At 32.2% G+C, this 23669-nt stretch overlaps 1 protein-coding gene across 1 annotated transcript in view; it reads right to left on the reverse strand.

The window, feature by feature from the left end:
- Positions 1-332: 332 nt before the first annotated feature.
- Positions 333-23669, reverse strand: part of LOC129229307 (YTH domain-containing family protein 3-like) — a 57004-nt gene continuing 33667 nt past the window's right edge. Inside the window, exons 5-6 of the mRNA XM_054863590.1 lie at positions 11748-11795; positions 333-3407 (exon numbers count right to left, since the gene is read on the reverse strand). Coding sequence (XP_054719565.1) covers positions 11793-11795 — 3 coding nt within the window. The 3' untranslated portion in view covers positions 333-3407; positions 11748-11792. The remainder of the gene's footprint in view (positions 3408-11747; positions 11796-23669) is intronic.

Consider the following 23669-nt stretch of genomic DNA (forward strand, 5'->3'; position numbering starts at 1 on the left):
AAAACTTGACCGACTCCATAGCCTACTAAAATTTATATTCTGCTGGTCTGTGGTTGTTGAACAGTGGGTACCAACTAGCCAACCAGTTATTTCTAAACCCTGTTTGAATGTACTGAACTTATTTTATGTTGAGCAACTTTCATAAATTTTGGCACTGTTCAAGACTTTGGAATAACTAATATAAACCTAAACGAGAGCAGGGCACCCTTAACCAGGGGCAGCTTTACTTATGTTTTTTTTCTTTTCAATTAAAATGTTAAGACTGTTAGTAGGCATTTAGCAATATTTTCATGTTATTGAAGTTTCATGAGTGCAAATAAAAAGAGAACAAACACTGCTAATCAAATTTTATTTTTCCATAACACCATCATTCTTTATTTTAAACCCAGATAATATGATGCTAGGCGCCATTTGTTAAGTCGCAGAATTAAAAAATTTTTTAAAAAGGCAAGTACCTTTCTCATGAAAAAACATACTGGCATGGCATAGGCACACAAGAAAATTTGCAAATTAATGTTTCATTTTTATAACTTTATTGTAAAATATTTACCTATATATAAAATTAATATGTCCATATTAATGGAAAATTACACTAATGAGAGTGATCAAATTGAAGCAGCAAGAATGTCTATGTATGCTAACACTTGAAATTATTTCCATTAGAACAAATATATATTTGACAATTGGCCATATATAAACTATTAAATAAAAAAGCACATAACCAGTATGTATAATCAAATGCAGTACAATCAGAAGTATTAAAAACCTTAAGCCCTAACTAGAAATATATAAAGTATGCATTTTTTCCCCTTGGATAACACTAATTAACATTGTATGAATCAGAAATAATATTCAATTTAAAATAAAGATGTATCTTAAAACCAAAGTTAATTAAATTATAAAGAAATTTTCAGCACTAAAATCCTAAAAACCTTTGGCTTTTTTTAGGCAAAAACTTTAACAGCAATACTATTACATTCAAAAACAAATTTCAGAAAAATCAGTTAAAAATTAAAAAGAACATCAGTTTGAAACCAAAAATTCAAGTGCGCCTGAAAAAAAAAGGGGAGATGTCAAAGCATAAGTTTTCATGTATATTTATTTTATAAATATAACATTTAAATAATTATACTTCTAAGAACTACAAAAAAAAAAAAAACTTTTAAAAAAAACCCAAAAGAAATATATTGAGCCAGAAATCAAAAAGCGAACTTAAATGCACCAACTTAGGCTGAATGGCAGAGGAACTCAGGAGAGAAAAAAAAAGAAGATCTACTTCTTACCCTAATGTTTCAAGTTTTATTGTAATTTGTATAAATAGCTCCTTTTAAAAACAGGATAAGTTTAAAAAATACACACTTTAAGAGACTTCAAGGATGATTTAACACCACCTCTGAAATCCTTACATTACATATGCCCAGATACTGAGAAGCCCAGTCAAACTTTCTTTTACTATAAAAAGTAATGACACAATCTTAAATAAGGGGTGAAAGTCAGCAAGATACCAAAAGGAGGCAATTTTCAAAATAAAAAGGGGGGCGTGTTCCAAACTTAATTTTTATGTAAATAAAAGGATTGAATACAGAGCTTCATACATAAAAATTTAAAAAAAATTCTACAAAATTTTTTCCAAAATAGAAAATATAAATTACCACATTGAAAAACAACAATAATTGATTAAGAAATAAAATTATAGCAAAATTTTAATCAAGAATAATTAATTTTTTATCATGATTAAAATCGCACAAACTAAAAAAAAAAGAGTTCATTCAAGTATTGTATTTTTTTCATATTTAACTCTATCATATTATTTTTTAACTTTTTATCTTGTTCCCTATCACCTTGTCCGAAATCCGTCATAAGATTAAATCCTTCACCCCTGAACCTACTTGTGCCATCACTTCTGCGACACAAATAATGGTATCAATTCACATCAAATGGCACACTCATATTGCAATGAGAATACATCAAAATCAGTCAGGAAGATAACATTTTAATAAATGCTTGGACATACTCAATGTAAGCATTGAAGGTTTGATGTTAAAACCAGACAAAATCTCTTAAAGTGCATTTCTTAAAACTTAATCTGCATTATGACTGAATATCGGCAATCAATTAGCTTCAAATTTTTTAAAGATAATTTCTAAGCACTGTACACCAATAATTTATATCAATACTTTTTTTAATTTGATATATTACCCTATACACATAATATACATTAATTTAAACCCAAGCTTTCTGAGCAATAAACAGATATTTTGGAAATATCAGACATTACAGAGTACTTGACACAAGTACCTACGAGAACAGTCGGCATGCTGCATTTTATAACAAAATTAGAAAGCAAATTTACACAATAGGAATTTAAATATAGTTTTTTTTACATCCTAGATATTCTATATTTCTTTAAACTTTCATGTACATAAAAAATGTCACATGGAGAATGCATCTTAACAGAAATGAAAAATAGGCACTTGCCTAGCCATCAGTGCGTTTGCCATGCCCTCTTTAAAAAATCTGTTAACAGATCTTGATTGCACTTTTTGATAAAGCGTTGCATCACTTTCCCCAAAGTGGAACCTTTTTTTTCAACAGATGATTTTTAATAAGGGGATTGGTGTGTGTATATATATATGTATATATATAATCTTTTGCTTTCAAATATTTTTAAATCCATTTTTGAATATGATCTATTGTGGATGATAGTAAAACGTCGTTTTGGCCACCGGACTGAGCTCCGAGCCAGATTTGGTCAGTTCATGCGAGCAACAAGAAATTATAACAAAACAAATCTTGATTGCAATGGACGGTCAGTTCCCCCATTCAATCTTTCAACCGTGAGACCGCCGATAATTTATTTCAGTTTTAATTTTTAAGAAGTTTTTTTTTTAAATAGTTTGGGAGTTAGCTAGGTCCACACTGAAGTCCGCGCATCACTGGTATTCTAATAGGAGAGTTTTCACTTTGTTTTTTGTATTTTTATTCGAGAGGTGATTTAAAGAAATATTTCTCTTGTCGTCCAATGTCGTCGAAGGAACTCTGCTCCCTCGAGCACTTGAAGAAGATTGGAAAAATTGCAACCCATAAGTCTTCAGAAATTAAAAATTCTTTCTGCAGTTGTTCCACTTGATTTTTCTTCCACAACTGGGGAGTGCCATAGAATTATAAGCTTTCTAAGAAGGGCAGGCGAATTAGGTAGCCGAAGGTGATGATACAGAGAAGCAAGGAGCTACTGAAGTTTGAGGAACTAGTATGAATAAGTCACAGCGAATGACGATTAACTATCTGGCTTGGTAAAGAGGCTCAATTCTTTTAGTCACAAGAAAAGTTTAGCAGAGGAACAATGGACGCAGGCCACAGACACTAGACAGTGCTGAATACTAATTTTCTTCCGCTGAGGGTCTTGACTGAAAAAGAAAATTATATTTGTTATAGCAGACCAATTTTCCAATAAAAATACATCTAATATGCTAATGAAAACAGTATTAAACACTAACAAGATATAAAAACTTATTAATAATGGTGGAATCAGTAATCAGACATGCATACCTCTACCTACTGCCATATATTGCATAAATACCACAGGGTTCATACTGAACTTTGAAAATTAAAAGTAAGGAGTTTTTAAGGAGTTTTGCAGGAGTTCATTTTACTTTTTAAGAACTAATGTCTCGATTAAAGGTGCATGTTTTAAAACGCATTTCAGAAATATTATGCTCAACTCTTTTATTATTTATTTTGCTTTCATACAATACATTGAATGCACAAAACAAACTAAATCTATAGTAAAATATGCATTTACTGCTTCTTAGACCTGAGACAACTTGGAATCAAATTCAAATTTGGGGGGGGGGGGGGTGTTAACCATTGAAATATATATTTTTTGAAATTGAATAAAAAATAAGTAAAATTGATTGGTAATTAGTATTTTCTCAAAAACAAAACACGTACTAGCAATTGCCTAACAAAAAAAAAAAAAAAAAAAAAAAGACTTCAAAACACAAATTAAAAGAACTACAATAAGCCGACTGAAAGTTGTAGTAGAGGCCAAAATAACTTCTAACTATCAAAATAACTGAAATATTTACAGGATACAAAATGACAAACTTCAAACACAACAACACTTTTCGGCAAAGTTTGTGTTTGATTTTGGGCATATTTTAAAAAACATCATATGAGATTGAGATACAGAAAATTCAATTTAAATATTAAGGATCCTTTTGTAAAATTGTGCAAATTATATTAAGTTTCAAAGTGGATCAAAACTTCGTAGACCATTTCAAAACTTTTGTGACTATAAGCTGATAAACATAGAAATTGCAAAATTTTAAGAATTTTTCCTCTAAAAATTATGAAAATTATAATTCTAGGAAATAGTGGTACTACTGTTTAGCTATTAAGTTGCTCTTTCATCTATTGCATAAAATGTTAATTTATAAATGTTAATTAATATCCGCTAATTTTTAAAATAAATAAAAAACTGATTTAAAAGTATAAAGTTTAATTTTTTTAATAAAAAAATACAAACCCTGCCAACTACATATATTACATAGGAATTGAAACCCTTGAAATGTTGGGGAAAAAATTAATTTCAGTCAGTGATTCCGTACTTAGCTTTTTGACATTTGTCACTCTTAAAGGGCATGAATTTTGTTAAAAACTTTATTTTAATAAAAATATAACTTAATTTCTTTACCTCTTCACAAGGCATAACAAGTGTCATAATTGAAAAAACTGTATTCCTATGACGGATGCACAGAGATTGCGATTTTTAAAGTGAATGTGTTAAAAGTAAAAAGAACGGCACATAAAAGAATTTATTTAGGTAAATTATTTTAGAGCTCTATAATTAACGTATTATTAATAACAATCGACATGATTGAAGCAAAAGTCAAATTAAACCAGCGATTTAGATTTTAACTTTTTCACTCTCATAAAGGTCACAGAATCTCGTTTAACAAGTTAAGCTTTGATTCTTACAGGAATTTGAAAAAAAAAATCATTTATTTGGCCACTAAAAAAGCATAATAAGCATCAAAAATCAGACCAATACAATTCTCATATCGGATGCAAAGAGATTGCTTTAATCAAAATGAAAGGTTTAAGAGTTTAAAAATGGCAAATAAAAGAATTTATTAAAGCAAAAAATTTTTAGAATGGTACTAGAAAAGCCTACAAGATATATATTACTAATAATTATTGACATAATCATCAGAAATTTAGAGCAAGGAAAAAAAAAAATTCGGTTGTGGGGAAGAAAATAGTCTAACGAAAAAATTCGGATTTCTGGTATTAACAGACAAAAAATACTGGAATTTTGGTAAAATTCGGTATAAAGTATTCACTCGTATTGAATTGGCGGTAGAAGAATGTCTTCGAGGCCATGTAGAAAAAGAAATAAGAAGTTTGTAAGGAAATAATAGCAAAATTCAGGAGTTTTAAGGGCCCTTATTTTCATTTCTTAAAAAGCAGTAGTTTATAAGGAGTGTACAAACCCTGTACAAGTAAACGGAAATAAATTTGTCAGGAAAATACTGCAGATAACTATCTGTTTCAAAGCAACAGGGAAGCCCCTTTATCAGTGCTTAACGCAAAAGAAAGTCTTGAGTGAGCAGACAAACCAGAAAGATATCAGTAAATAAAGCAAAGTAGATCAATTAGAAGTTGGCTTGTGGGACCACAATTTTTTGGGAAAGAAAAAAGTCACACAGCAGGATACAATCAAAGAGAACAAAGGGAATCAATCAAGGAACCATGGGTGCCACTTTTCTGTACTGAAGATTGAACTCAGTCTTTAAAGACTCTTGACAAAATTTTGGTCAACCAGAATGGATCCTTTATAAAATTTTGATTGACCAAATTCGACCTTTCACAAGCTCGTTTATAAATAAAGCAGTAGGCAAATTGAAAAGGTAATCTGGAAATCAATACATTACTTTTGGTTTACATTTTGAAATTTCACACACACACACAAAAAAATTATCAAATTTCTTAAAAATACACAAAAATACGATTGAAAAATCCTGGACAGACCCCTGGAAGGAAAGAACAGGGAAAACAATTATAAAAATAATTTTGCACCAATTGAAAAAAAAAAAAAGTAGAAATTTGGAAAAATCATTCACTTAAGAATGAACTTTTTTCCTAAGATAAGCTCCCCAAAGATAAGATTTTTGGGAAGATTAATATTGTGCCTGTAGTACATAAATGACAGAAATGAATATAGTAAACAGAAAAAAAAAACAGTTCATTCATTAAATATGGATTTTAAATAGCAAATCCCAATTTGGTCTGAAGCAAAATGAAATTAATATTTTAATATCTTATGAATGCAATTGACTTTAGTTTTATAGCTAACAAGTGAGCTTAAATTATCTTTTTTGGCATTTACTAAATTCTAGAGATTTTATCTTAACTAAAATTGCAGAATAAAGCACACTTAGTGTCTTATCTATGAAAGTAAAATAATAAAAAAATATTGAAGAACAATGACATTTTTTTGCCTTTCAAGTTCATACATAAATTGATTACGGCTAAAGGGTTTACTCATTTATAACCTTAAAATAGTACATCAGATGCATTACCACGCTTTTTTTGGAAAACTTCTATAATAAAGTAACGAAGTAGTCATTAACTATAATACTTATTTTTTTATTAATCAACAATTATCTGATGGTGGAAAATTAATACACACTTTAATAATTTAAGTTAGATTGTATTACATACTTTGAAGCTCAGAATAAAACTAAATTGCCCAATAAAGGAGAGTTTACACCTCATTTTTTGCATTCACATTCCAGTTCTAATTCATTAGTAAGAACTAAGTACCTTGTTTCAACATCAAAGCTTCCGCCGTTTTAAGTCTTTCGAAAGTTCTCTTATTTTCTGCCTGTGTCATTTTTGTTACCCTTTTCCCTATAATGGGTTCAACTTTCCCAGACAAACCGAAATGTAGGCAGGAGGAGAACTAACAATGTCCATCAAAGGTAAGTTTGGAAGAACCAGATCAATTGGACTATTTAATTTCCAGAATCGGAATAATTTGACTAGTAATTAAGCAATGTCCTTAAAAGAACAAGAGCGCTAGTTCTGAGAAATCTATCAAAAAAGGGGGGGGGGGGGGTACAGGACATGAGCTTTAAGGGAGACAGCTGGATTTTGTGGGGAAAGTTTTGATGATGTTACTGCCCAAGCTGGGGGCAATCTTGCTCTTCAAAGGGAGAAAAACATGAGAGGGACAGTGGGGGGGGGGGGGGGGGGGGGCAATGAATTTTCACAAAAAAAAAAATAAATAAATAAATAAATAAAAAAAAAAAATAAAGCCATTGAATATCGAAATTAAAAACATTTATGAAACAGACTGTTAAAAAATTCTGATAGGGAATCTCAAGTTTAAAAAAAAAAAAATTTTTTAAATCAAAGTTAAGGAACTTCCGCCTTGCTCCTCTCTTGGTCTTTTCAAAATTATTTTATTCATCCTCAAAATTCTAAAATTTCCTTTTTTTTCCTAAATTTTAAACAGTTGTACTTCTAATTCTCCCTAATAACAAATTTTACAAAAATAATTTCAGAAAAGAGGTTTTTCTGTTTTTGAAAAGTATGCCAATAATCTTGGTCAGGAATTTCCCCTTCAAACATCAGTTCATTTTGGAAAAGAAAAAAAAAATGCAAAAACTGCTTTTAATTATTTATTATAAGAGTAATTGAATAAAATTGCTTCATTATTTACATTTTACTTCAATTTAAAATAAATCTTATATATTTTCAACAATACCTATGTTTACTAACATCAACTAATGATTTTTAGGGATATAGATGATAGGAGTCAGCAGGGTGGGGGAGGGGGGTGATGGGCCCAAAAAGATTGGGAACCTCAGTTCTCAATCAGGTATTCCCAAACTTTTTGAGATTCATAGCATCCTTTCAAGTACTTGAATTTTCTCTCAGCATCCTAGCACCTCTATTACATATATATCAGGGTTCGTTGATTTAAATCAGCTTCATTTGAATCATGATAAATCAAGTTTTTTTTTTTTTAAGTCATTGACTTAAATCAATTGATTTGGAACAAGTGATTTTTTGACAAAATCAGTAAATAAAATTAGTTTATTTTATTTTATTTTATTTTTATAAATAAATTTTGTATTTTTAGAATGTGTTGCTCTAGATTTAAATATACAGTAAAACCTGTAAAGTTGACCACCTGCCTATGTTGACCGCTTTTGTCGGGAACGGAATTGGACCTATCTTATATAATGAAGGAAAACCTCTGTAACTTGACCACCTGTCTATCTTGACCACTTATGTACACCAAATTTGATTCGGAGTATTGTAAAAAACACTTTGTAAGTTGACCACTTTTTTTTTTTAACTTAATCAAGCAAATTATTTTCTTTTATTATTATTATTATTATTTTTTATTGCTTTCCAAGAATAATTTTGATGCTTTAGACCAGCATTTTCCCACTAAATAAAACAGCAGCATAAAGCTTATGCTGCTCTTTATTCTCCGAACTTGTTTTTCTTTTGTTGTTCTATTTGAGATTGCTTTTTGTACTCTCTGTCCAATGAAAATAGAAAACTGGTGTCAGTAGAAAAAGTACAAAGTCTTTTCTTCCAGTGGCAATATTTTCAGGCAACACTGGAATTGTGCTAAAGAGAAAAGTTTCTGGTGCAAGGGATTAAGAGATAGGATATTTTCATTTTCAACTGCCTATATGAACTAGGAGAGTCCAGCTTGTTGCTCTTTGTGTAAAAGTTTTACATAAAACGGTTTTAAAAAGAAAGTTAGTTGAACTTGAGATTGCTAAAAGTATGAAATATCTAAAACTACAGTGTCTAATTTAGTAAAAAAAGAGGAAAAAAAGCAAAAATATTTGAATAACATTTTTAATTATTGTTTCAAAGTAATGTTAAACAATGAAAGTGAGTTGAATAGAAAGAGTAAGTGTAAATTTGTCAAAAAATGAATACATTAGAGACGTACCGAGTACTCGGTAACTACTCGGTATTCGGCCTACTCGGCCAACATGCCGAGTACTCGGTACTCGGCCAAATTTTGATCAGATACTCGGCCAATACCGAGTAGTTGCAAAAAATTGAATGTATTAAAATTTACAAAAAAGCTCAAGCATATATAATTTTCTTCAACCATTTACAATTCAAATTTAAATTTTGAGAATAATGAAGTTTGAAATACTTCAATGGAGTAAATCTTGGCTCGAATGTCTCGAAAGTTAATAAAACTTTTTTGTTAAAAATTGTGCAAATATGGAATTTTTGCTACAAACTAAAATTAGTTATAAGATATATAAAAATACCTTAGCTTTAAAAATAAAAGGAAATAAAACAACGTTAGAAGCACAGTGCAGGATCACTGCAGACACGTGTTTTGGCGTTACGAGGAATTTTTTTTTCAATGCACAAAATGTGAGCTCGTTGATTTAAAGGCAACCAGCAAAAGTCGAATTTTTTATCGTATGCCTTTACATTCTTTAGTTCACATGTTATGCACTGAAAAGACGATCCCTGTAACACAGAAAAACGTGTCTGCAGTGTTCCTGCACATTTGTTTTTTTGCTTTTAAAAATTATTTATGTTTAGCGAACTAGACCTATAATGAATAAATTTGTATAATTTGTTTTAATTCCAACTTGATAAGTCATACTTTTTATTTATTCATTTTTAGTTTAAAAAATATTATTTTTGCAAAATTTTGTAGTTAAATTTCAGCAGGAATTTAGTTTAAATACTATTATATGGACAAGGAGGTCTATACTACTATTTCAATAAGTTCAAAATTCATCAGTGTGTGTCGGTGGTCCTTCTTTCAACATAATTAGTACTGGGAAACTCGGCCGAGTAGTGAAAGGCCGAGTTACTCGGTAACTCGGTACTCGGCCGAGTAGTAAAAGGCCGAGTACTCGGTACTCGGCCAAAGTGCTACTCGGTACGTCTCTAGAATACATGATGCAAGAAATGACAAAAAAAAAAAATCAGTACCACCCTTTACAAGTTGACCACCAAAGTACTGCACCGCAAGTGGTCAACTTACACAGGTTTCACTGTACTGCATCATACAATCTTAACTTCAACAGGCAAAACTACATTGATTCTTCTGTGTATGAAACAATACTTTCACTCCAAAATTACAGTTCAATTCAGTACAGAACCAAATAAAAATTAACAGTTTTTCTTCTACACCATCACCAATATAATTAAGAAAAATAATTGCTCAAAATATTCTTTTATACTAAAACATACATGATGATGGACACCTTATAGCAAAGCATAAAACAAAAAATCTTCTCTCTTATCGAAGTGTTATAACATATTTATAAATCTTTGAAATGTTAATAGAATAGAAAGAGAACTTATCTTATTTTTAAAAGTAAGCTGAATGGATTGATCTGCTGTATGAGTTACATTATGTTTATAAATGTAAAGTAATTAATAACTACAAATTTTTGAAGATTAAAAAAAAAAATTTTAAAACCGATTTAAATCAAAAAAAAAATCACGAACCCTGGTATATATTCACATTATGGACATTGCGTTGACAACCCTGGCTGCTGCAGCATACTTTGGGCACCCATGCTATATATGAAAGTAGAGACGTACCGAGTACTTGGCCTACTCTGCCAATTTGCCGAGTCCTCGGTACATGGCCAAATTTTGATCAAGTACTCGGCCAATACAGAGTAGTTGTAAAAAATTGAATACTGTTCAAAGCAGATTTTACAATTAATAAAAAAGTATAAGCATATAATATACTGCAATCATTTACAATTCAAATTCAAATTTTGAGAATAATGAAGTTTGTTATGCTTCAATGGAGTGAAACTTATATTTTAATGCCCCAAAGTTAATGAAACTTATTTATTAAAAATGGAGCAAAAAAGGTATGTTCAGAAAATATGGAATTTTTATATTATCAAATGGATTTTTGCTACAAACAAAATTATTTATATGAAGCATAAAAACACCTTTTCTTAAAAAATAAAACAACGTTAAAAGCACAAATGTGCAGGAACACTGCAGAAATTACAAGGAATTTTTGCAATACAAGGAATGCTTTTTTCAATGCACAAGATGAGCATTTGGATTTAAAGACATCCGACAAAAGTCGGATTATTTTACATTCATTAGCTCACATTTTATAGACTGAAAAAGATGTTCCTTGTAATGTAGAAACACTTGTCTGCAGTGCTCCTGCACATTTGTGCCTTTAACATTGTTTCATTTGCTTTTTAAAAATTATTTATGTTTGGAGGACTAGAACCCTAGATTGATATAATTTGTTTTAATTCCAACTTGATTGATCCTACCTTTTATGTATTTTTTTTTATTTTTAATGAAAAAAATGGCTTATTTGTAAAATTATTGACACAAACAAAATCTTTTAAATAATGCACAATCAGATTTCAGCTGGAATTTTGTTTTAAAAACTATTATTTGGACATGGAGGTCTATAGTACTATTTCAAAGAGTTCAAAATTCGTGAAGTGTGTGTCGGTGGTTCTTAAAACAATTGGAACTTGGCACTCAGTCGAGTACTCGGCCAAAGTGCTACTTGGCTATACAAAGTACTATATGAAAGAACGAGCAAATAACATCAGAATCATCGTGATATAAATAGGACTTATATGATTCCAGAAAATGATTCAAAGTCTGGTTGAAATTCAAGTCCCACAAACTGGAACCACGATTTAAACATAACTTATACAGAAATACAAAAAATTGCTTACCTTGATAAAAAGTTCCTCTCATCCAAAAAGAAATGCATTACTTGATTACTACAAAGGAGAAAGAATGTGTTAATAAGCAGTAGTGGTGATAAAACATTGTATGTCAGCATGAAAAATAAATTAAGAAATTACAGTGGTACCTTTAACTCAAATTATAAGTAAATGCAACAGATTAAAGTTTTATATTGAAATAGTTTAAAATGGAAATGAGAACGAATAACATATGAAACAGAATGCAATATTCTGCAATGCAGACCACCTTCAGAATTTACTTCAAGAAGTCCAGAAAGGAGAAAACGACTGCAAATTTTTCACTTGAAAAACACTTATAAAGATAATTCAAAAAGATCTTTAAGGGTTTTTCCACAGTTTGTACAGCATTAGGACAAAAATGTCAATAGTCTCGCCTTCCCAATCTCTTAAAGGAAACGAAGAGAAGTTTTATCTGAAGACCATAAACTCAACTGTAATGAGGTTTTTTGCCACATTTTTCTTCGTGTCGCTAATGTTCACACTGAATTGCTTTTATTTTTTGATCAATCTAAATGAAAGTGTAGCGTAAGGAGCATATTGCTCCTTATGCTATAAGTAGAGATAATTTGCAGTGGTGTGTAATTTATGGATGTTGCTCTTTATTACTGTGCAATGTGCCAATTGATGCATTGAATAAATCATATTTTTACTAAAAATAATTTTGTACTTTTGTTCAATAGGTTTTGTATTGCATACTTACGAGATGAAAACACGGATTATTGTTAACCAAAAGTCTTAATGTTAGAAAAAAAGTAAATTTTTTCATTAGTATAGAGTCAGTAAATACTCTTCATTTGAACATAAAATGGCTTCTTTTGTTTCAGAATTGTTGAAATATATGGGGCAAACAATTTTCGATTCTTCCCCCCTTGGGAAGGGTCTAGATCCGCCACTGCAGAAGAGCAAAAACTGCTTCTGATCCAGTTAAAAGAAAAGACTATTTGAAATCAGAACGCCAGAGAAAAGCAAAACAAAAGCAAATGGAAAACCATAAGAGTTTCAAATTTAAAAAAAAATTAAAGCCAAATAATATTAATACATATAACAAGAAAAAAGGTCAAGAAAAAACAACAGCTGCTCTGAACCCTTCTGAACACACAGCTCCTTATTAAAGCAAATGTACCCTTGAAAAAACTATCGACAAAGCTATACCTTCCTGTATCACCAAGAAGAAAGCAAGCTATAGTTTTATCTCTTACAAAAGCTTGTGGCTCTGAGTTTTCTAAACAAAGCTTGCCTGAGAAATATTTTGCCGATTTACATTCAGAATATGTTTTCATCCTTTGACAAAATTTCGCAAAACACATGTGTTTGTTACGTATCACAAAAAAACATGCATTTAATTTTACATGCACTCAAATTTCATACCAACATGAATACTGATTTTTCACTTTTTATTGAGAAAAAATTGTTTGCAATCCTTCAGAAAGAGATTTCCTGTATTTGGAGTACAGTGTTTGTGCAAATAAAATATTTTCATTCAAGCCACAAATTGATATCGAGCTCACACCAGCTAGTTATCTGTGGACAAAAAAAAGGAAAGATTTACAAAATAGAGATCTAGAGTACAATAAAAGAGGCATTTGGAGAACTTCTAAAAATGTTCAAATCTTTTCTCCTACATACATACATCCATCAAAGGGCAACAGGCAGAAGCTTTTCACAAGTTAAAATTGTCAGTTGACACCGAAAATGTTGTTCAGCAAGTTGATTTTGCCGAAAATGCAGCAACTATGAACCAAAACTAAATTTATTCAGCACATTAGGTGCACTCACAAGCCAATTTTCCCAACGCATGCTTGGATTGATAAAAATCAAACACAAAGTTTTTCAATTACATCTGATACCCTTGATCACGAAACTTACAGTTTATAAGTTTTTGAGCTTCTTACTAAAGCAATTGAAAATGAAGACCCAACAATTAAAAATATTCAAGTATTTTTAGATGGGCCTAGTTCTCAATTCAAGCAACGCTTTTGTTTTCCAATATGTGTTTATGGGACCAAGAAAATAACGTCAATGTTACACCGAATTTCTTTGCCACATCCTGTGGAAAAGGAGTAGTAGATGGGATTGGTGGAGCATTGAAAAGAGAGCATATAAAGGCAGAAAAGGCTACTATCAGTACCCCAGAGAGTATGCAACTCGTATCCAAACTAATGCTTAATGTGAAGGTAAAAAATACACTGAAAATCTGCTCAAATATTGGGGAAAAAACCTCTGTTCCCAATATTCATTTTGTGAAAGCAATAACTGAAAATTTTATTCAAACTTTGCTTGCTTTGCAGCCTACATCCGACATCATTGAAAAAAAATTATTTTGCTATTATTCCAAGATTAATTTGGTGAAAAAGGAAAAATTATTCATATTTCATCTTTGCTCTTAAACATTCAAGGAATCAAAAATAACTGAAAACAGCTCATTGAGCTGAATCTTAGGTTTTTGCAATGTAAGTAAATTTTGTGTTCCCCTTTCATGTATGCCCGACACCATGTTTTTTTTCATAGTTAAAGATTAAACTATTTTCAGAAATTCCACAGGTTTTTTCATCATTGCTACATGTGTAAAGTATTCAGAAGAAAATTGCCTCAGTTCAACTAATTTAACTTTGAAAATTTTGAACAAACTTTTATTGATAAATTTTGTGCAAATTCTACGTCTGACACAGTGAAATTGCCCATGATCTGGCAGCTGTAAAAATGGCAAATTAAATGAAAATGTATAACTTTCCATAAATATGGAAGCACTATTGTTAGCGATGTGCTGGATTGTTTAAAATGCAGATCTGGAAACTTCGTCCCAAGTGTAAAATTTGTCCCAGAAGGTATTTTTGTCTGGGTATAGAGGTACTATTTCTTTAAAAATTTTATCTACAGCAAAAACATAATCAAGAATGATTTCTTTTTTATTTTTATAAGAATATCAGGAGGCATCCACCAAAGGTCAAGACGGATTCTGGAGCTGTACTGGATGTTCGTTTGGATGGGTTTTTCAGCGAACGGGACAGCCCCTGGGGTCTTAAAGTGATAGGTCTACTGAGAAAAAGGCATGTTAGAAGTTCAGGTGTGGAATGGGTTGTGTCAGCTCTTCTTAGTGTCCTTCAAGTGATAGTACCTTTAAGTTTTTCATGTGTGTCGGCTTTTAAGTTTGGAATATCCCTGGGTATGAACTTATGTGTTTTTACTGGGACGTTTCACAAGTTTTGGCGTAAATCAAAATGGGACTGAATGGACTACTCATTGTAACTTTTGTAATGATGTAACTTGAACGATATTTTTTGATTGTTTGTTAATTACACTTTATCTTTTATTTCACAAATTTACCATTGTTTACTAAAATTGTTATTTGACTGTTAAAATGTGTATCTGTAATCCTTTTCACCCGGGTAGATCACTCCACAGTTTTTTGTTGGCTTGCCTCAACCTGTTCTTTAGGCTGTTTCCTCCGCGTTAGTGTGCAAGTCCAACAAAGGGAATGCAAAGAAGTCGCAAATGTTATTCTTGTGGTGTGTGCCTTTCAGAGGTACCGCCATGAAAGAGATTGTGCTCCCACAGGCTGCAGTTCTGCATCGGAATTCTATACTCGGAACTGCTCTCGAAAATTCAACAAGCTACAGAAAATGAAGGACACCCGGATACAGGGTGTCCTACCAAGTTGCCAGGGAAAAAATTATGAAAAGTAAAATCTCATGCAATGGAAGTTTACAGAGTGCACTTTCAGCAGCAGAAAACTACCATCATGTGACCAACATAACTAGCGCATCAACCGGTTGTGCTTTCCGAGAGCGGCATAGGTGCTAGGTGGCGTTTAGCGATTGCAATAACCGGTACACCAAATACCGGTATTTTAGAGCAATTTTGCAATTTTGTAATACCGGTATTTGCCGATGTGAAATACTGGTACTAGCTGAAAATAACAAAGAGTTTCAACTAAAGACTTTTCAATGTTACTCATTAAATATCTACATATATTTCAAACATTAGACCAGCTGATCTTTCTAATCCAATACAGATTTTGAAATTAGATTTAGAATTCATGGTGGAAGATGTTAAACAATAGCCAAATTTGTATTTCATATCTGACTTCAAAAACTAATTTGAAAAGAATAAACGTAGTAAACTATTGCGCTGAGCGAGGAATCAAGCTGATCAATGATTTTTTAATATCAACCAAAACTGAAGATCAATACCAGAATATATTACAAGTGGTTGAGCACAATCAAAAACAACTCCCAAAGCTTAGCAAAAGGAGGAAGATTGATTAAAAACTTACAAGATGAACTTTAACAAAGTAAAATTCTGAAATATACTGTAAATTCGCTTAAATACCATAATGTTGAGTAGATAATCTGCGGCTTATACATGTTTTGAACTTTAACACCTACAGCACATCTGCCAATGTATATGAAGAATTTTTTTTCTCCTCACCCTACTTTCTTAAAGATTTTCATGCTCACATGATTAAGCGGGAAAAAAAAGCATTCAGCGCCAGTAGAAGAGCTCTCAAATCGCTCTTTTAAACAGGTTAGCTCTGAATTAACTCCCCTAACTGGGGTAGGGTACGCTTCCATAGGATTTTGCCATTGTTATTTTTTTTCAATGCTGCCAGATGCGTGATAATACAATATATTTCACAAAGCAATAAATTGGAGGAATGGCTAATTTATTTTTAATATTTTAATACTGTTGATTGAAGATGCAGCTTTTGAAAACATTTTGATTAAGGTTTAAAATATTTTAATCATGATGAAATTTTTTAAAAAGTTAAGCAATTTTTCAATGTAAAAATAATGACACGTTGATTTGAAATTTTTTTAATTTGGAATGAAATTACAATTATATTATTATTTTCGTTATTATTATTAAGTTTATTTTTTCATCTAACCAAACAATGTAATCTAGTACCACAAGTTATTTGTGTAGCCGTAGCGTTTTTTGACCTTTTCTTTTTTCATGCACGTGGTTTACTGCATTATTATTCTATTGTTACTCGTTGTCGCTTCGTCTACCAGTAACTTGGTTATTTTTTCTTCTTTCGGTTTGTCTATACTACTATGGCTCCTATTCAAAGGAAAAGCTACACAGCCGTCTTCAAGCTCTCGGCTGTGAAGAAAGCGCTAGAAATTGGGAATCGAGCTGCCGCTAGAGAATTCCAAATAGATAAAAGATGCATCCGGCATTGGAAATCCGAGCAGGGTGAGCTCAAAAAAATGCCAAAGACGAAAAGGTCTCATCGGACAGGCATTGTAGTTTGGGCTGTTGTAGAGGAGAATCTTGCTAAATGGACCTTGGAGCAACGTGCAAAAGGATTGCCTGTGTCCACTGTGAGAATCAGGAAGCAGACAAAGCTCATCGCTGCTGGAATGGAAATTACGATCGTCAGGAGCCCCATTTGGTGCTTTCCCTTTATGACGAGGAAAAGACTTTCTGTGCGGGCCAAAACCACTGTTGGGCAAAAGCTTCCTTTGGATTCGATGGAAATGAAGGAAGCTTTATTGACTTTCACGAAAAAAAATAGAAGAAATGAAGTTGTGTGGCAGGCAAAGTGCCCGTCACATTTGACTGCCCTCCAAACAGAACTGTACATGGTACAGGTGAAAGGACTTTCTGTGTTGACCACAGGGAATGAAAAATTGTCGTTCACTTGTGTGCTAAGTTGCTCTGCTGATGGAGAAAAGCTTTCTCTTTTAGTTATCTTCAAAAGAAAGAAGATCCCTAAAGGGCTAGTGATTGTCACCAACGAAAAGGGCTGGATGTGCGATGAAATGATTCAATGGATTACCTTATTTTCTGGGGGATAAGCTGCGGCTTATACGCATTTAAAAACTGGAATGTCCCCTGCGTCTTATACAATGCAAAAGTAATTTTTCAAGCAATTTTTTAATATATGCCAAAATTGCCTAAAAGTTGAAAAAAAAAAAAAAACAATGCATGCAATTCTTGTGCCGAACAAAAGATTCAACAACGTGTCCGTCGCATACGATACCTGTGGCGAAAACTCTGTTCACTTCACTTGCATTTTGGCGCCGGTTTTTTAACAAGTGTTCATATTTATTAGGATGCAACATTTAACAATTATATTTCAGCAAAGGTTATTCCATGTTCGTATCTTATTAAAGTATTTTTTAAAAAAAGATGGAAATTTTCCTCTTTGATTACACATAAGAACGCTATTGAAGCGGAGGCACTCGAATTCAATACTTTACTTATTTTTATTCTGCCACTACAGTAAACGACACAGTTATTCATGCTGACATTTTGCTGGAGCCAAAAAAAATATTGTTACAGACAGTATCGTTATACACAGGTTTCATTGTTTATAGTACTCAAGAGTGACAACAGAATTAAAGTTCACTCCATTCAATATCGTGTGGCATAGACTAGCCAATCAGATTTGTATATTTTCAAATTCCTAGGGAACTTTGTATTTGCTCATGTTTTTACTTGTTCTTGCTGCGCAGTATTCTCGACTTAATTCGTAATTTCGCTTTATATTTAGAAATGCCTCGCAGGAAGAATTATACTGCTGCTGTGCTGCTTTTAAGTTTGCTGCTATTAAAGCGCTGAAGTCAATGGAAATAGGGCTGCAGTTAGAGGTAGACAAGAGGTGCATCAGAAGATGGAGGAATGATAAAGAATCCTTAGAAGTCATTCCTAAAACCAAAAGGGCTAAGAGAGGCGGAACTATTGGTTGGCCAAATTTAGAGAACTTGGAAAAGTGGGTCCGTGAACAGAGATAAAGGGGAGTCTGTTTCGACTGTAAAAATTCGCTTACAAGCTCAGTTGACTGCACAGCAGTTTTAAATATATCAAATTTCAAGGGAGAATCAAATTGGTGTTAGATTTATGCGGCGGAAAAAAAATTTATGTCGGTACAACAGGGTTCATACACTTTTGCTTAAAAAAAGTTCCCTGACTTTTCCAGGTTTTCCAGGTTGTTTTTTAGAAAATTCCAGGTTACTCGCTTCATTAAAAATTTAAGTTTAAATAGTAATATTTTCAAAATAATTAAAATTGTTTAAAGTAGCAATGCAGAAGAACTGAAACTTCTCCCCTTAGATTAAAAAAAAAAAAAAACTTAGATTTTTTTTTCCTTTGTTTTCTCTGTCAAAATTTTAAGTTTTTTTTAAACATTTTGTTCAAAATTGTTTTAATTTGTTTACTATTTGTTGAAAACAGAGTACTTTCAACTTATTTTAGGGTTTTTTTGATGTCACGCGTAATATTATAGCGTTTTGCTGTAGTCCTGCAGCAACCTTTTAGCATCCGCTTTTGGTTTACAATACTTTTTATTTTCTTATAAGTAGGTTACACAAAACATATTGAGCAAAATGCAAAGCTAAATTTTAGTATAAATATGGTTAACTTGTTGCATCAATTGGCATACCATGTAATGCATAGTAACAAAAATCAACATCCGCCGATCATAGGCCAATGCCAATAATCTTTTTTTTTCTTCACATATTAAAGGACGCTTACATTAAAATTTCAAATTTTCTTTTCCAGAAAGTATTAGTTAATTTTCAAAAATTCACAACTTTTTGCACATTTTAATGTTATTTTCAATGTTACTCATTGATATAAACATCCAATTCTGTTTCTGGAAGTTTAAGTCTATTTCCATTGTGCAAACGATCAAATATGGCGACAAAGTGAAAAATTTAAAATAATATGTAGATTTTTGGATTTGCAGTATAAAAATAGTAATAAATAATTAATAATCCTTAAAAGGATACAATAAAAGCAAAATAGTCAGTATTTAGCACATAAGAGTCTAAATCAATTAAAACAAAAAAATGTTATAAAGATTAAATTTTGCATTTTTCCAGAAAATAATTACAAATTATCCGGAAAAAAAAGGCACAATTTGTGTTGTTTTCAATAGTTTGCATTGCAATTAACATCCAATGCCGTTTTCGGGAACTTAGGCACTTAAAAAGTCTTGTGTACTTCCATCTTGGGAATGACCAAATATGGCGGCTATGCCCAAAAATAAGAAATAACTTTTTTAATTTGTCGCATGAAGACAATTAAAAAATAATTAATCTTCATGAAACTACAATTCATTGAAAAGTTTTTATCACATTTGCGTCCGAGGCAGTGAGGATAAGATTAAGTTTTAAGAACAAAATTTTTTATTTCTCAAGAAAATTATTTTAAATAACAATAGAAAAACAATTTGTAGACCATTTTTCATTATTTTCATCAGTTTTCAACTAAAGAAAACATCCAATTCTGCTTTGTTTTTAGAAACTTAGGCATTTTAGGATCGTATCTACATCCATCTTGTGAATGACCAAAGATGGCGACTGCGTTTCACACGTAGCTGAAATGATTTTCCGATCAAAAAAAAACTATTTTCCCCGATCGATCTTCCCATCTACAGGTTGTGCTTCCGAAGCAGTAAATTGTCTTCTCTCCTTTTGAGTTTGTACATAATTGCTGTTCACCTGATTTTTTTTCCCTTGGGAACTACTGAGAGCCAAAAATGGCGGCTGCTGAAGATTTTTTGGGTCGCCACTTTTTTCATTGCTTTAAAATTGTTACAATTTTTTTTAAATACATCGATAAAAATGAAGATTAGATCTCATAAAACCAAATTCCCTGGGAAAAAATTGGGAAAAGAAAAATTTTGGGGACACATTTGGAAAATTCCCTGACATTTTTGACTATGTCATTTTCCATGATAATTCCAAGTTTTCCCGGAGCGTACGAACCCTGAACCGAATAGAATGTTGTGGCAACCCATCTAAAACTTTAGGCAGTAGAAAGAAATGCGTTCCCCTCACTGACTCCATGTAAGAAAATCTTCGATCTTTTGGCGCATTTTTCGTTGTGGGAAAAAAAAAAAAAACGTTCATTTCTCGATCGCAGTTTTTAAGTGCCAGCGTCGGTTTAGATAAAAATTTACAATTTTTTTCGTGAAATCACAATAAAAACGAAGACTTGATCTCATGGTAGTTAATTCCTTGGGAAAAGAAATGGAAAAAAAATTTTTGGAGGACAAAATTTTAAAACTCCCTGACTTTTCCCTGACATTTTTGACAGTGTCATTTTCCCTGACAATTCCCGGTTTTCCCGGAGCGAACGAACCCTGTACAAGAACTGTTGGGACAGAAACTGCCTGAAGATTGGCTTGAAAAAAAGAATTCGTTTTTATAATATGTCAAAACATATTCTGCGGATAAGAATTTAAACAATGGACAAGTGTTTAACATGGATGAGGGGGGTGTCGCTCACCTTCGACATTCCTCCAACAAGAACTGTGAGCGAAGCGGGAGAAAAGTCAATACCCATCGTCACAACAGGCCATGAAAAGAGCTCATTCACATGCATTTTGGCTTGCTCTGCACATGGCGATAAATTAAAGCCGTTGCTTATTTTTAAACGGAAGACTCTTCCAAAGGAGAACTTCCCTAAGGATGTCTGCATTAAAGCGAATGCCAAGGGCTGGATGTGTGAAAACATCATGCTAGAGTGGCTGGGGGACGTCTTTCCAGCCAGAGTCTTAATTTTCGACTCCATGAAAGCCAATCTACTAGATTCTGTGTAAGTGCCGCCAGATGTCAACTGGTCCCTGGAGGCTTGAATCCTTCAGCCGTTGGACCTCACGATATATAAATCATTCAAGAGCCAAATGGAAGGCATGGATGCGGAGTAGTTTGCACTCTTTCACGGAGTCTGGTCGAATGAGGAGAGTAATATACGAAGAAGTAGCTAATTGGGTTTCTTTTTCATGGAATGCCATAAAGATTTCGACAATAACCGCCGATTTTAAAGAAGCAGAAATAATAAACTTTAACATTAGTTACTCTGACATTTCAGATACATCAGAAGCAGAAATCGATACAGACAATGATGCAAATTTAGACTTGTATTTGGATTTGTTTCACTCCGATGATGGAAACTCTGAATTTGAAGGATTCGACAAGTAGTGTTTTTTTATTTTAGTATTTGTTCAATATAATTTGTAAAAAAAATGTTTTTCTTTATCAAAAAAAAAAAATTTGATTAGGCCTAATGTGAAATAAATCATCAGTACTGTGCAAAAAATAAAGCAAACAAAAGTCAATATATATTATTTATTTATGCATAGATATGTGTATGTAAATTTTTAAAATTCTTTCCTGGGTTCTCCAAGTTGATGATATTGCTATAACTATTCACATAGTACTGACTAATGTCCATATTTTAGACAGATGTCAATTCTGTGAGTTACTATGCTACATAGATGCTCGCTCATCAATTATTTTGCGAAACTTAAGTGCAGCTTATCTGATGATTTTAATTTTCCCTCCGAAATTTTGGCGGGTACGGCGTTTACGCCGGTGCGGCTTATCGCCGAGAAAACACAGTAGATTCAATGCACTTGCATTTAGTTCTGGCAGTGAAGTTGGAAGTTAAAAAAATGAGCTCCGAAACGTCGGTGATCCCAGGTGGGTTCACCAAAGTTCTGCAACCACTTGACATAGCTGTAAATCGGGTGTTTAAACGTGATTTGCGTAAAAAGTGGGAGGAGTGGATGCGCAGCAGAATTCACACATACAACGCAGCAGGAAGAATGAGAAAAGTGTCGTGCGAGGAGGTTGCCATGTGGGTGCACGATGCTTGGAAAGCCGTCCGGGCCTCCACCATCATTTTGGCTTTTGTGAAGTCAGAAATCATCTCGGGTGTAAAGAACTGAGTGACTCAGAAGAAAGTGACTGTGATGAAAGCAATTTTCAATTAGATCACAATTTGCTTTTCTTTTTGGATTTCGATATCAACGAAAGTTTTGATCAAGTCAAGATTTCGAAAGTTTTGAAGACATGTGATTTTAATGGTATTATTTTGTTTGATTTTAATTGTATATGTATGTCTTGATTTTTTTACTCTTATATTTTTAATAAAAGAAATTTTAAAATTTATAACTAAGTTTATCGAGTAAGATTTTAAATTTTTCACGAAGGTCTTTGTGGAAAATCACAAGGTAAGAATTTTATTTATTTATTATTTAAATTTACCTATTGCTGTTTTTGTAGAAAGTAATATTAAGAATAAAAAATGATCGTATTTATACACATAGAAGAGAATTTCAGACTCAGCGTATACTATGAGGTGACTTATCTGATGAACTTTTTTAGTTACTCTATTATTGTACATGTGGCGTGTACGGTAGGACGGCTTATCGACCTGAAATCACAGTAAATCAAATAATTCTTTCAATAATTAAATGTAAAAAATTTGCTTTAATGTGATATTTTTCCGAGTTTTCAAAACTTTAAATTGTCAGGTGGCACACATAGATGTTATTCAAAGTGGGAAAAATTTCACACGAATTATTATTTTTGCACATAGAATAAAAGTAGCTTAGGAACAAAGCACTTGCAAACGGGAAAAAATTGATGAGGCGTATGATGCACCCTTTAATTAACGTAACTCTATATTCTTAATGTGTCTAAACGACTACCCAAAGTACGCACAACAATCATTGTTACTACACGGCTACACGTTTTAATTAACGCTAAGTAGGGGTCATCAGAAAAGTAAGAAAACACATGCGCATTTATAGCTGTTTTTCCTGAGGTGCATGCAACAAAGCAGACATCACAAAGCAACGCAAAGCATGTGCAAGTTTTTCTTCTTTTAAAAAAGGGTACTTTCGGGATTTTTTTTCGTTACAGTGGTTTGCTTCTTGTTTGTTGCAAAATAAACCTCAAATTACCTCCCCCCCCCCCTCTGGCATGCCGGAATTTGAATTTCCAGCATGAAGGCAACCCTGCCTTTTTCTGGCATGCGAGGTAATACGGTATAAACAGAACATTCTCCAGCTTCAGTCTTTAACTGTAACATAATATAGATAGCTATCTCCACTCAAATTTGCATATTCTTATAAATATTATACTAGTA

This window comes from Uloborus diversus, chromosome 9, assembly GCF_026930045.1.
Source record: "Uloborus diversus isolate 005 chromosome 9, Udiv.v.3.1, whole genome shotgun sequence".
Classification (NCBI taxonomy): Eukaryota; Metazoa; Arthropoda; class Arachnida; order Araneae; family Uloboridae; genus Uloborus; species Uloborus diversus.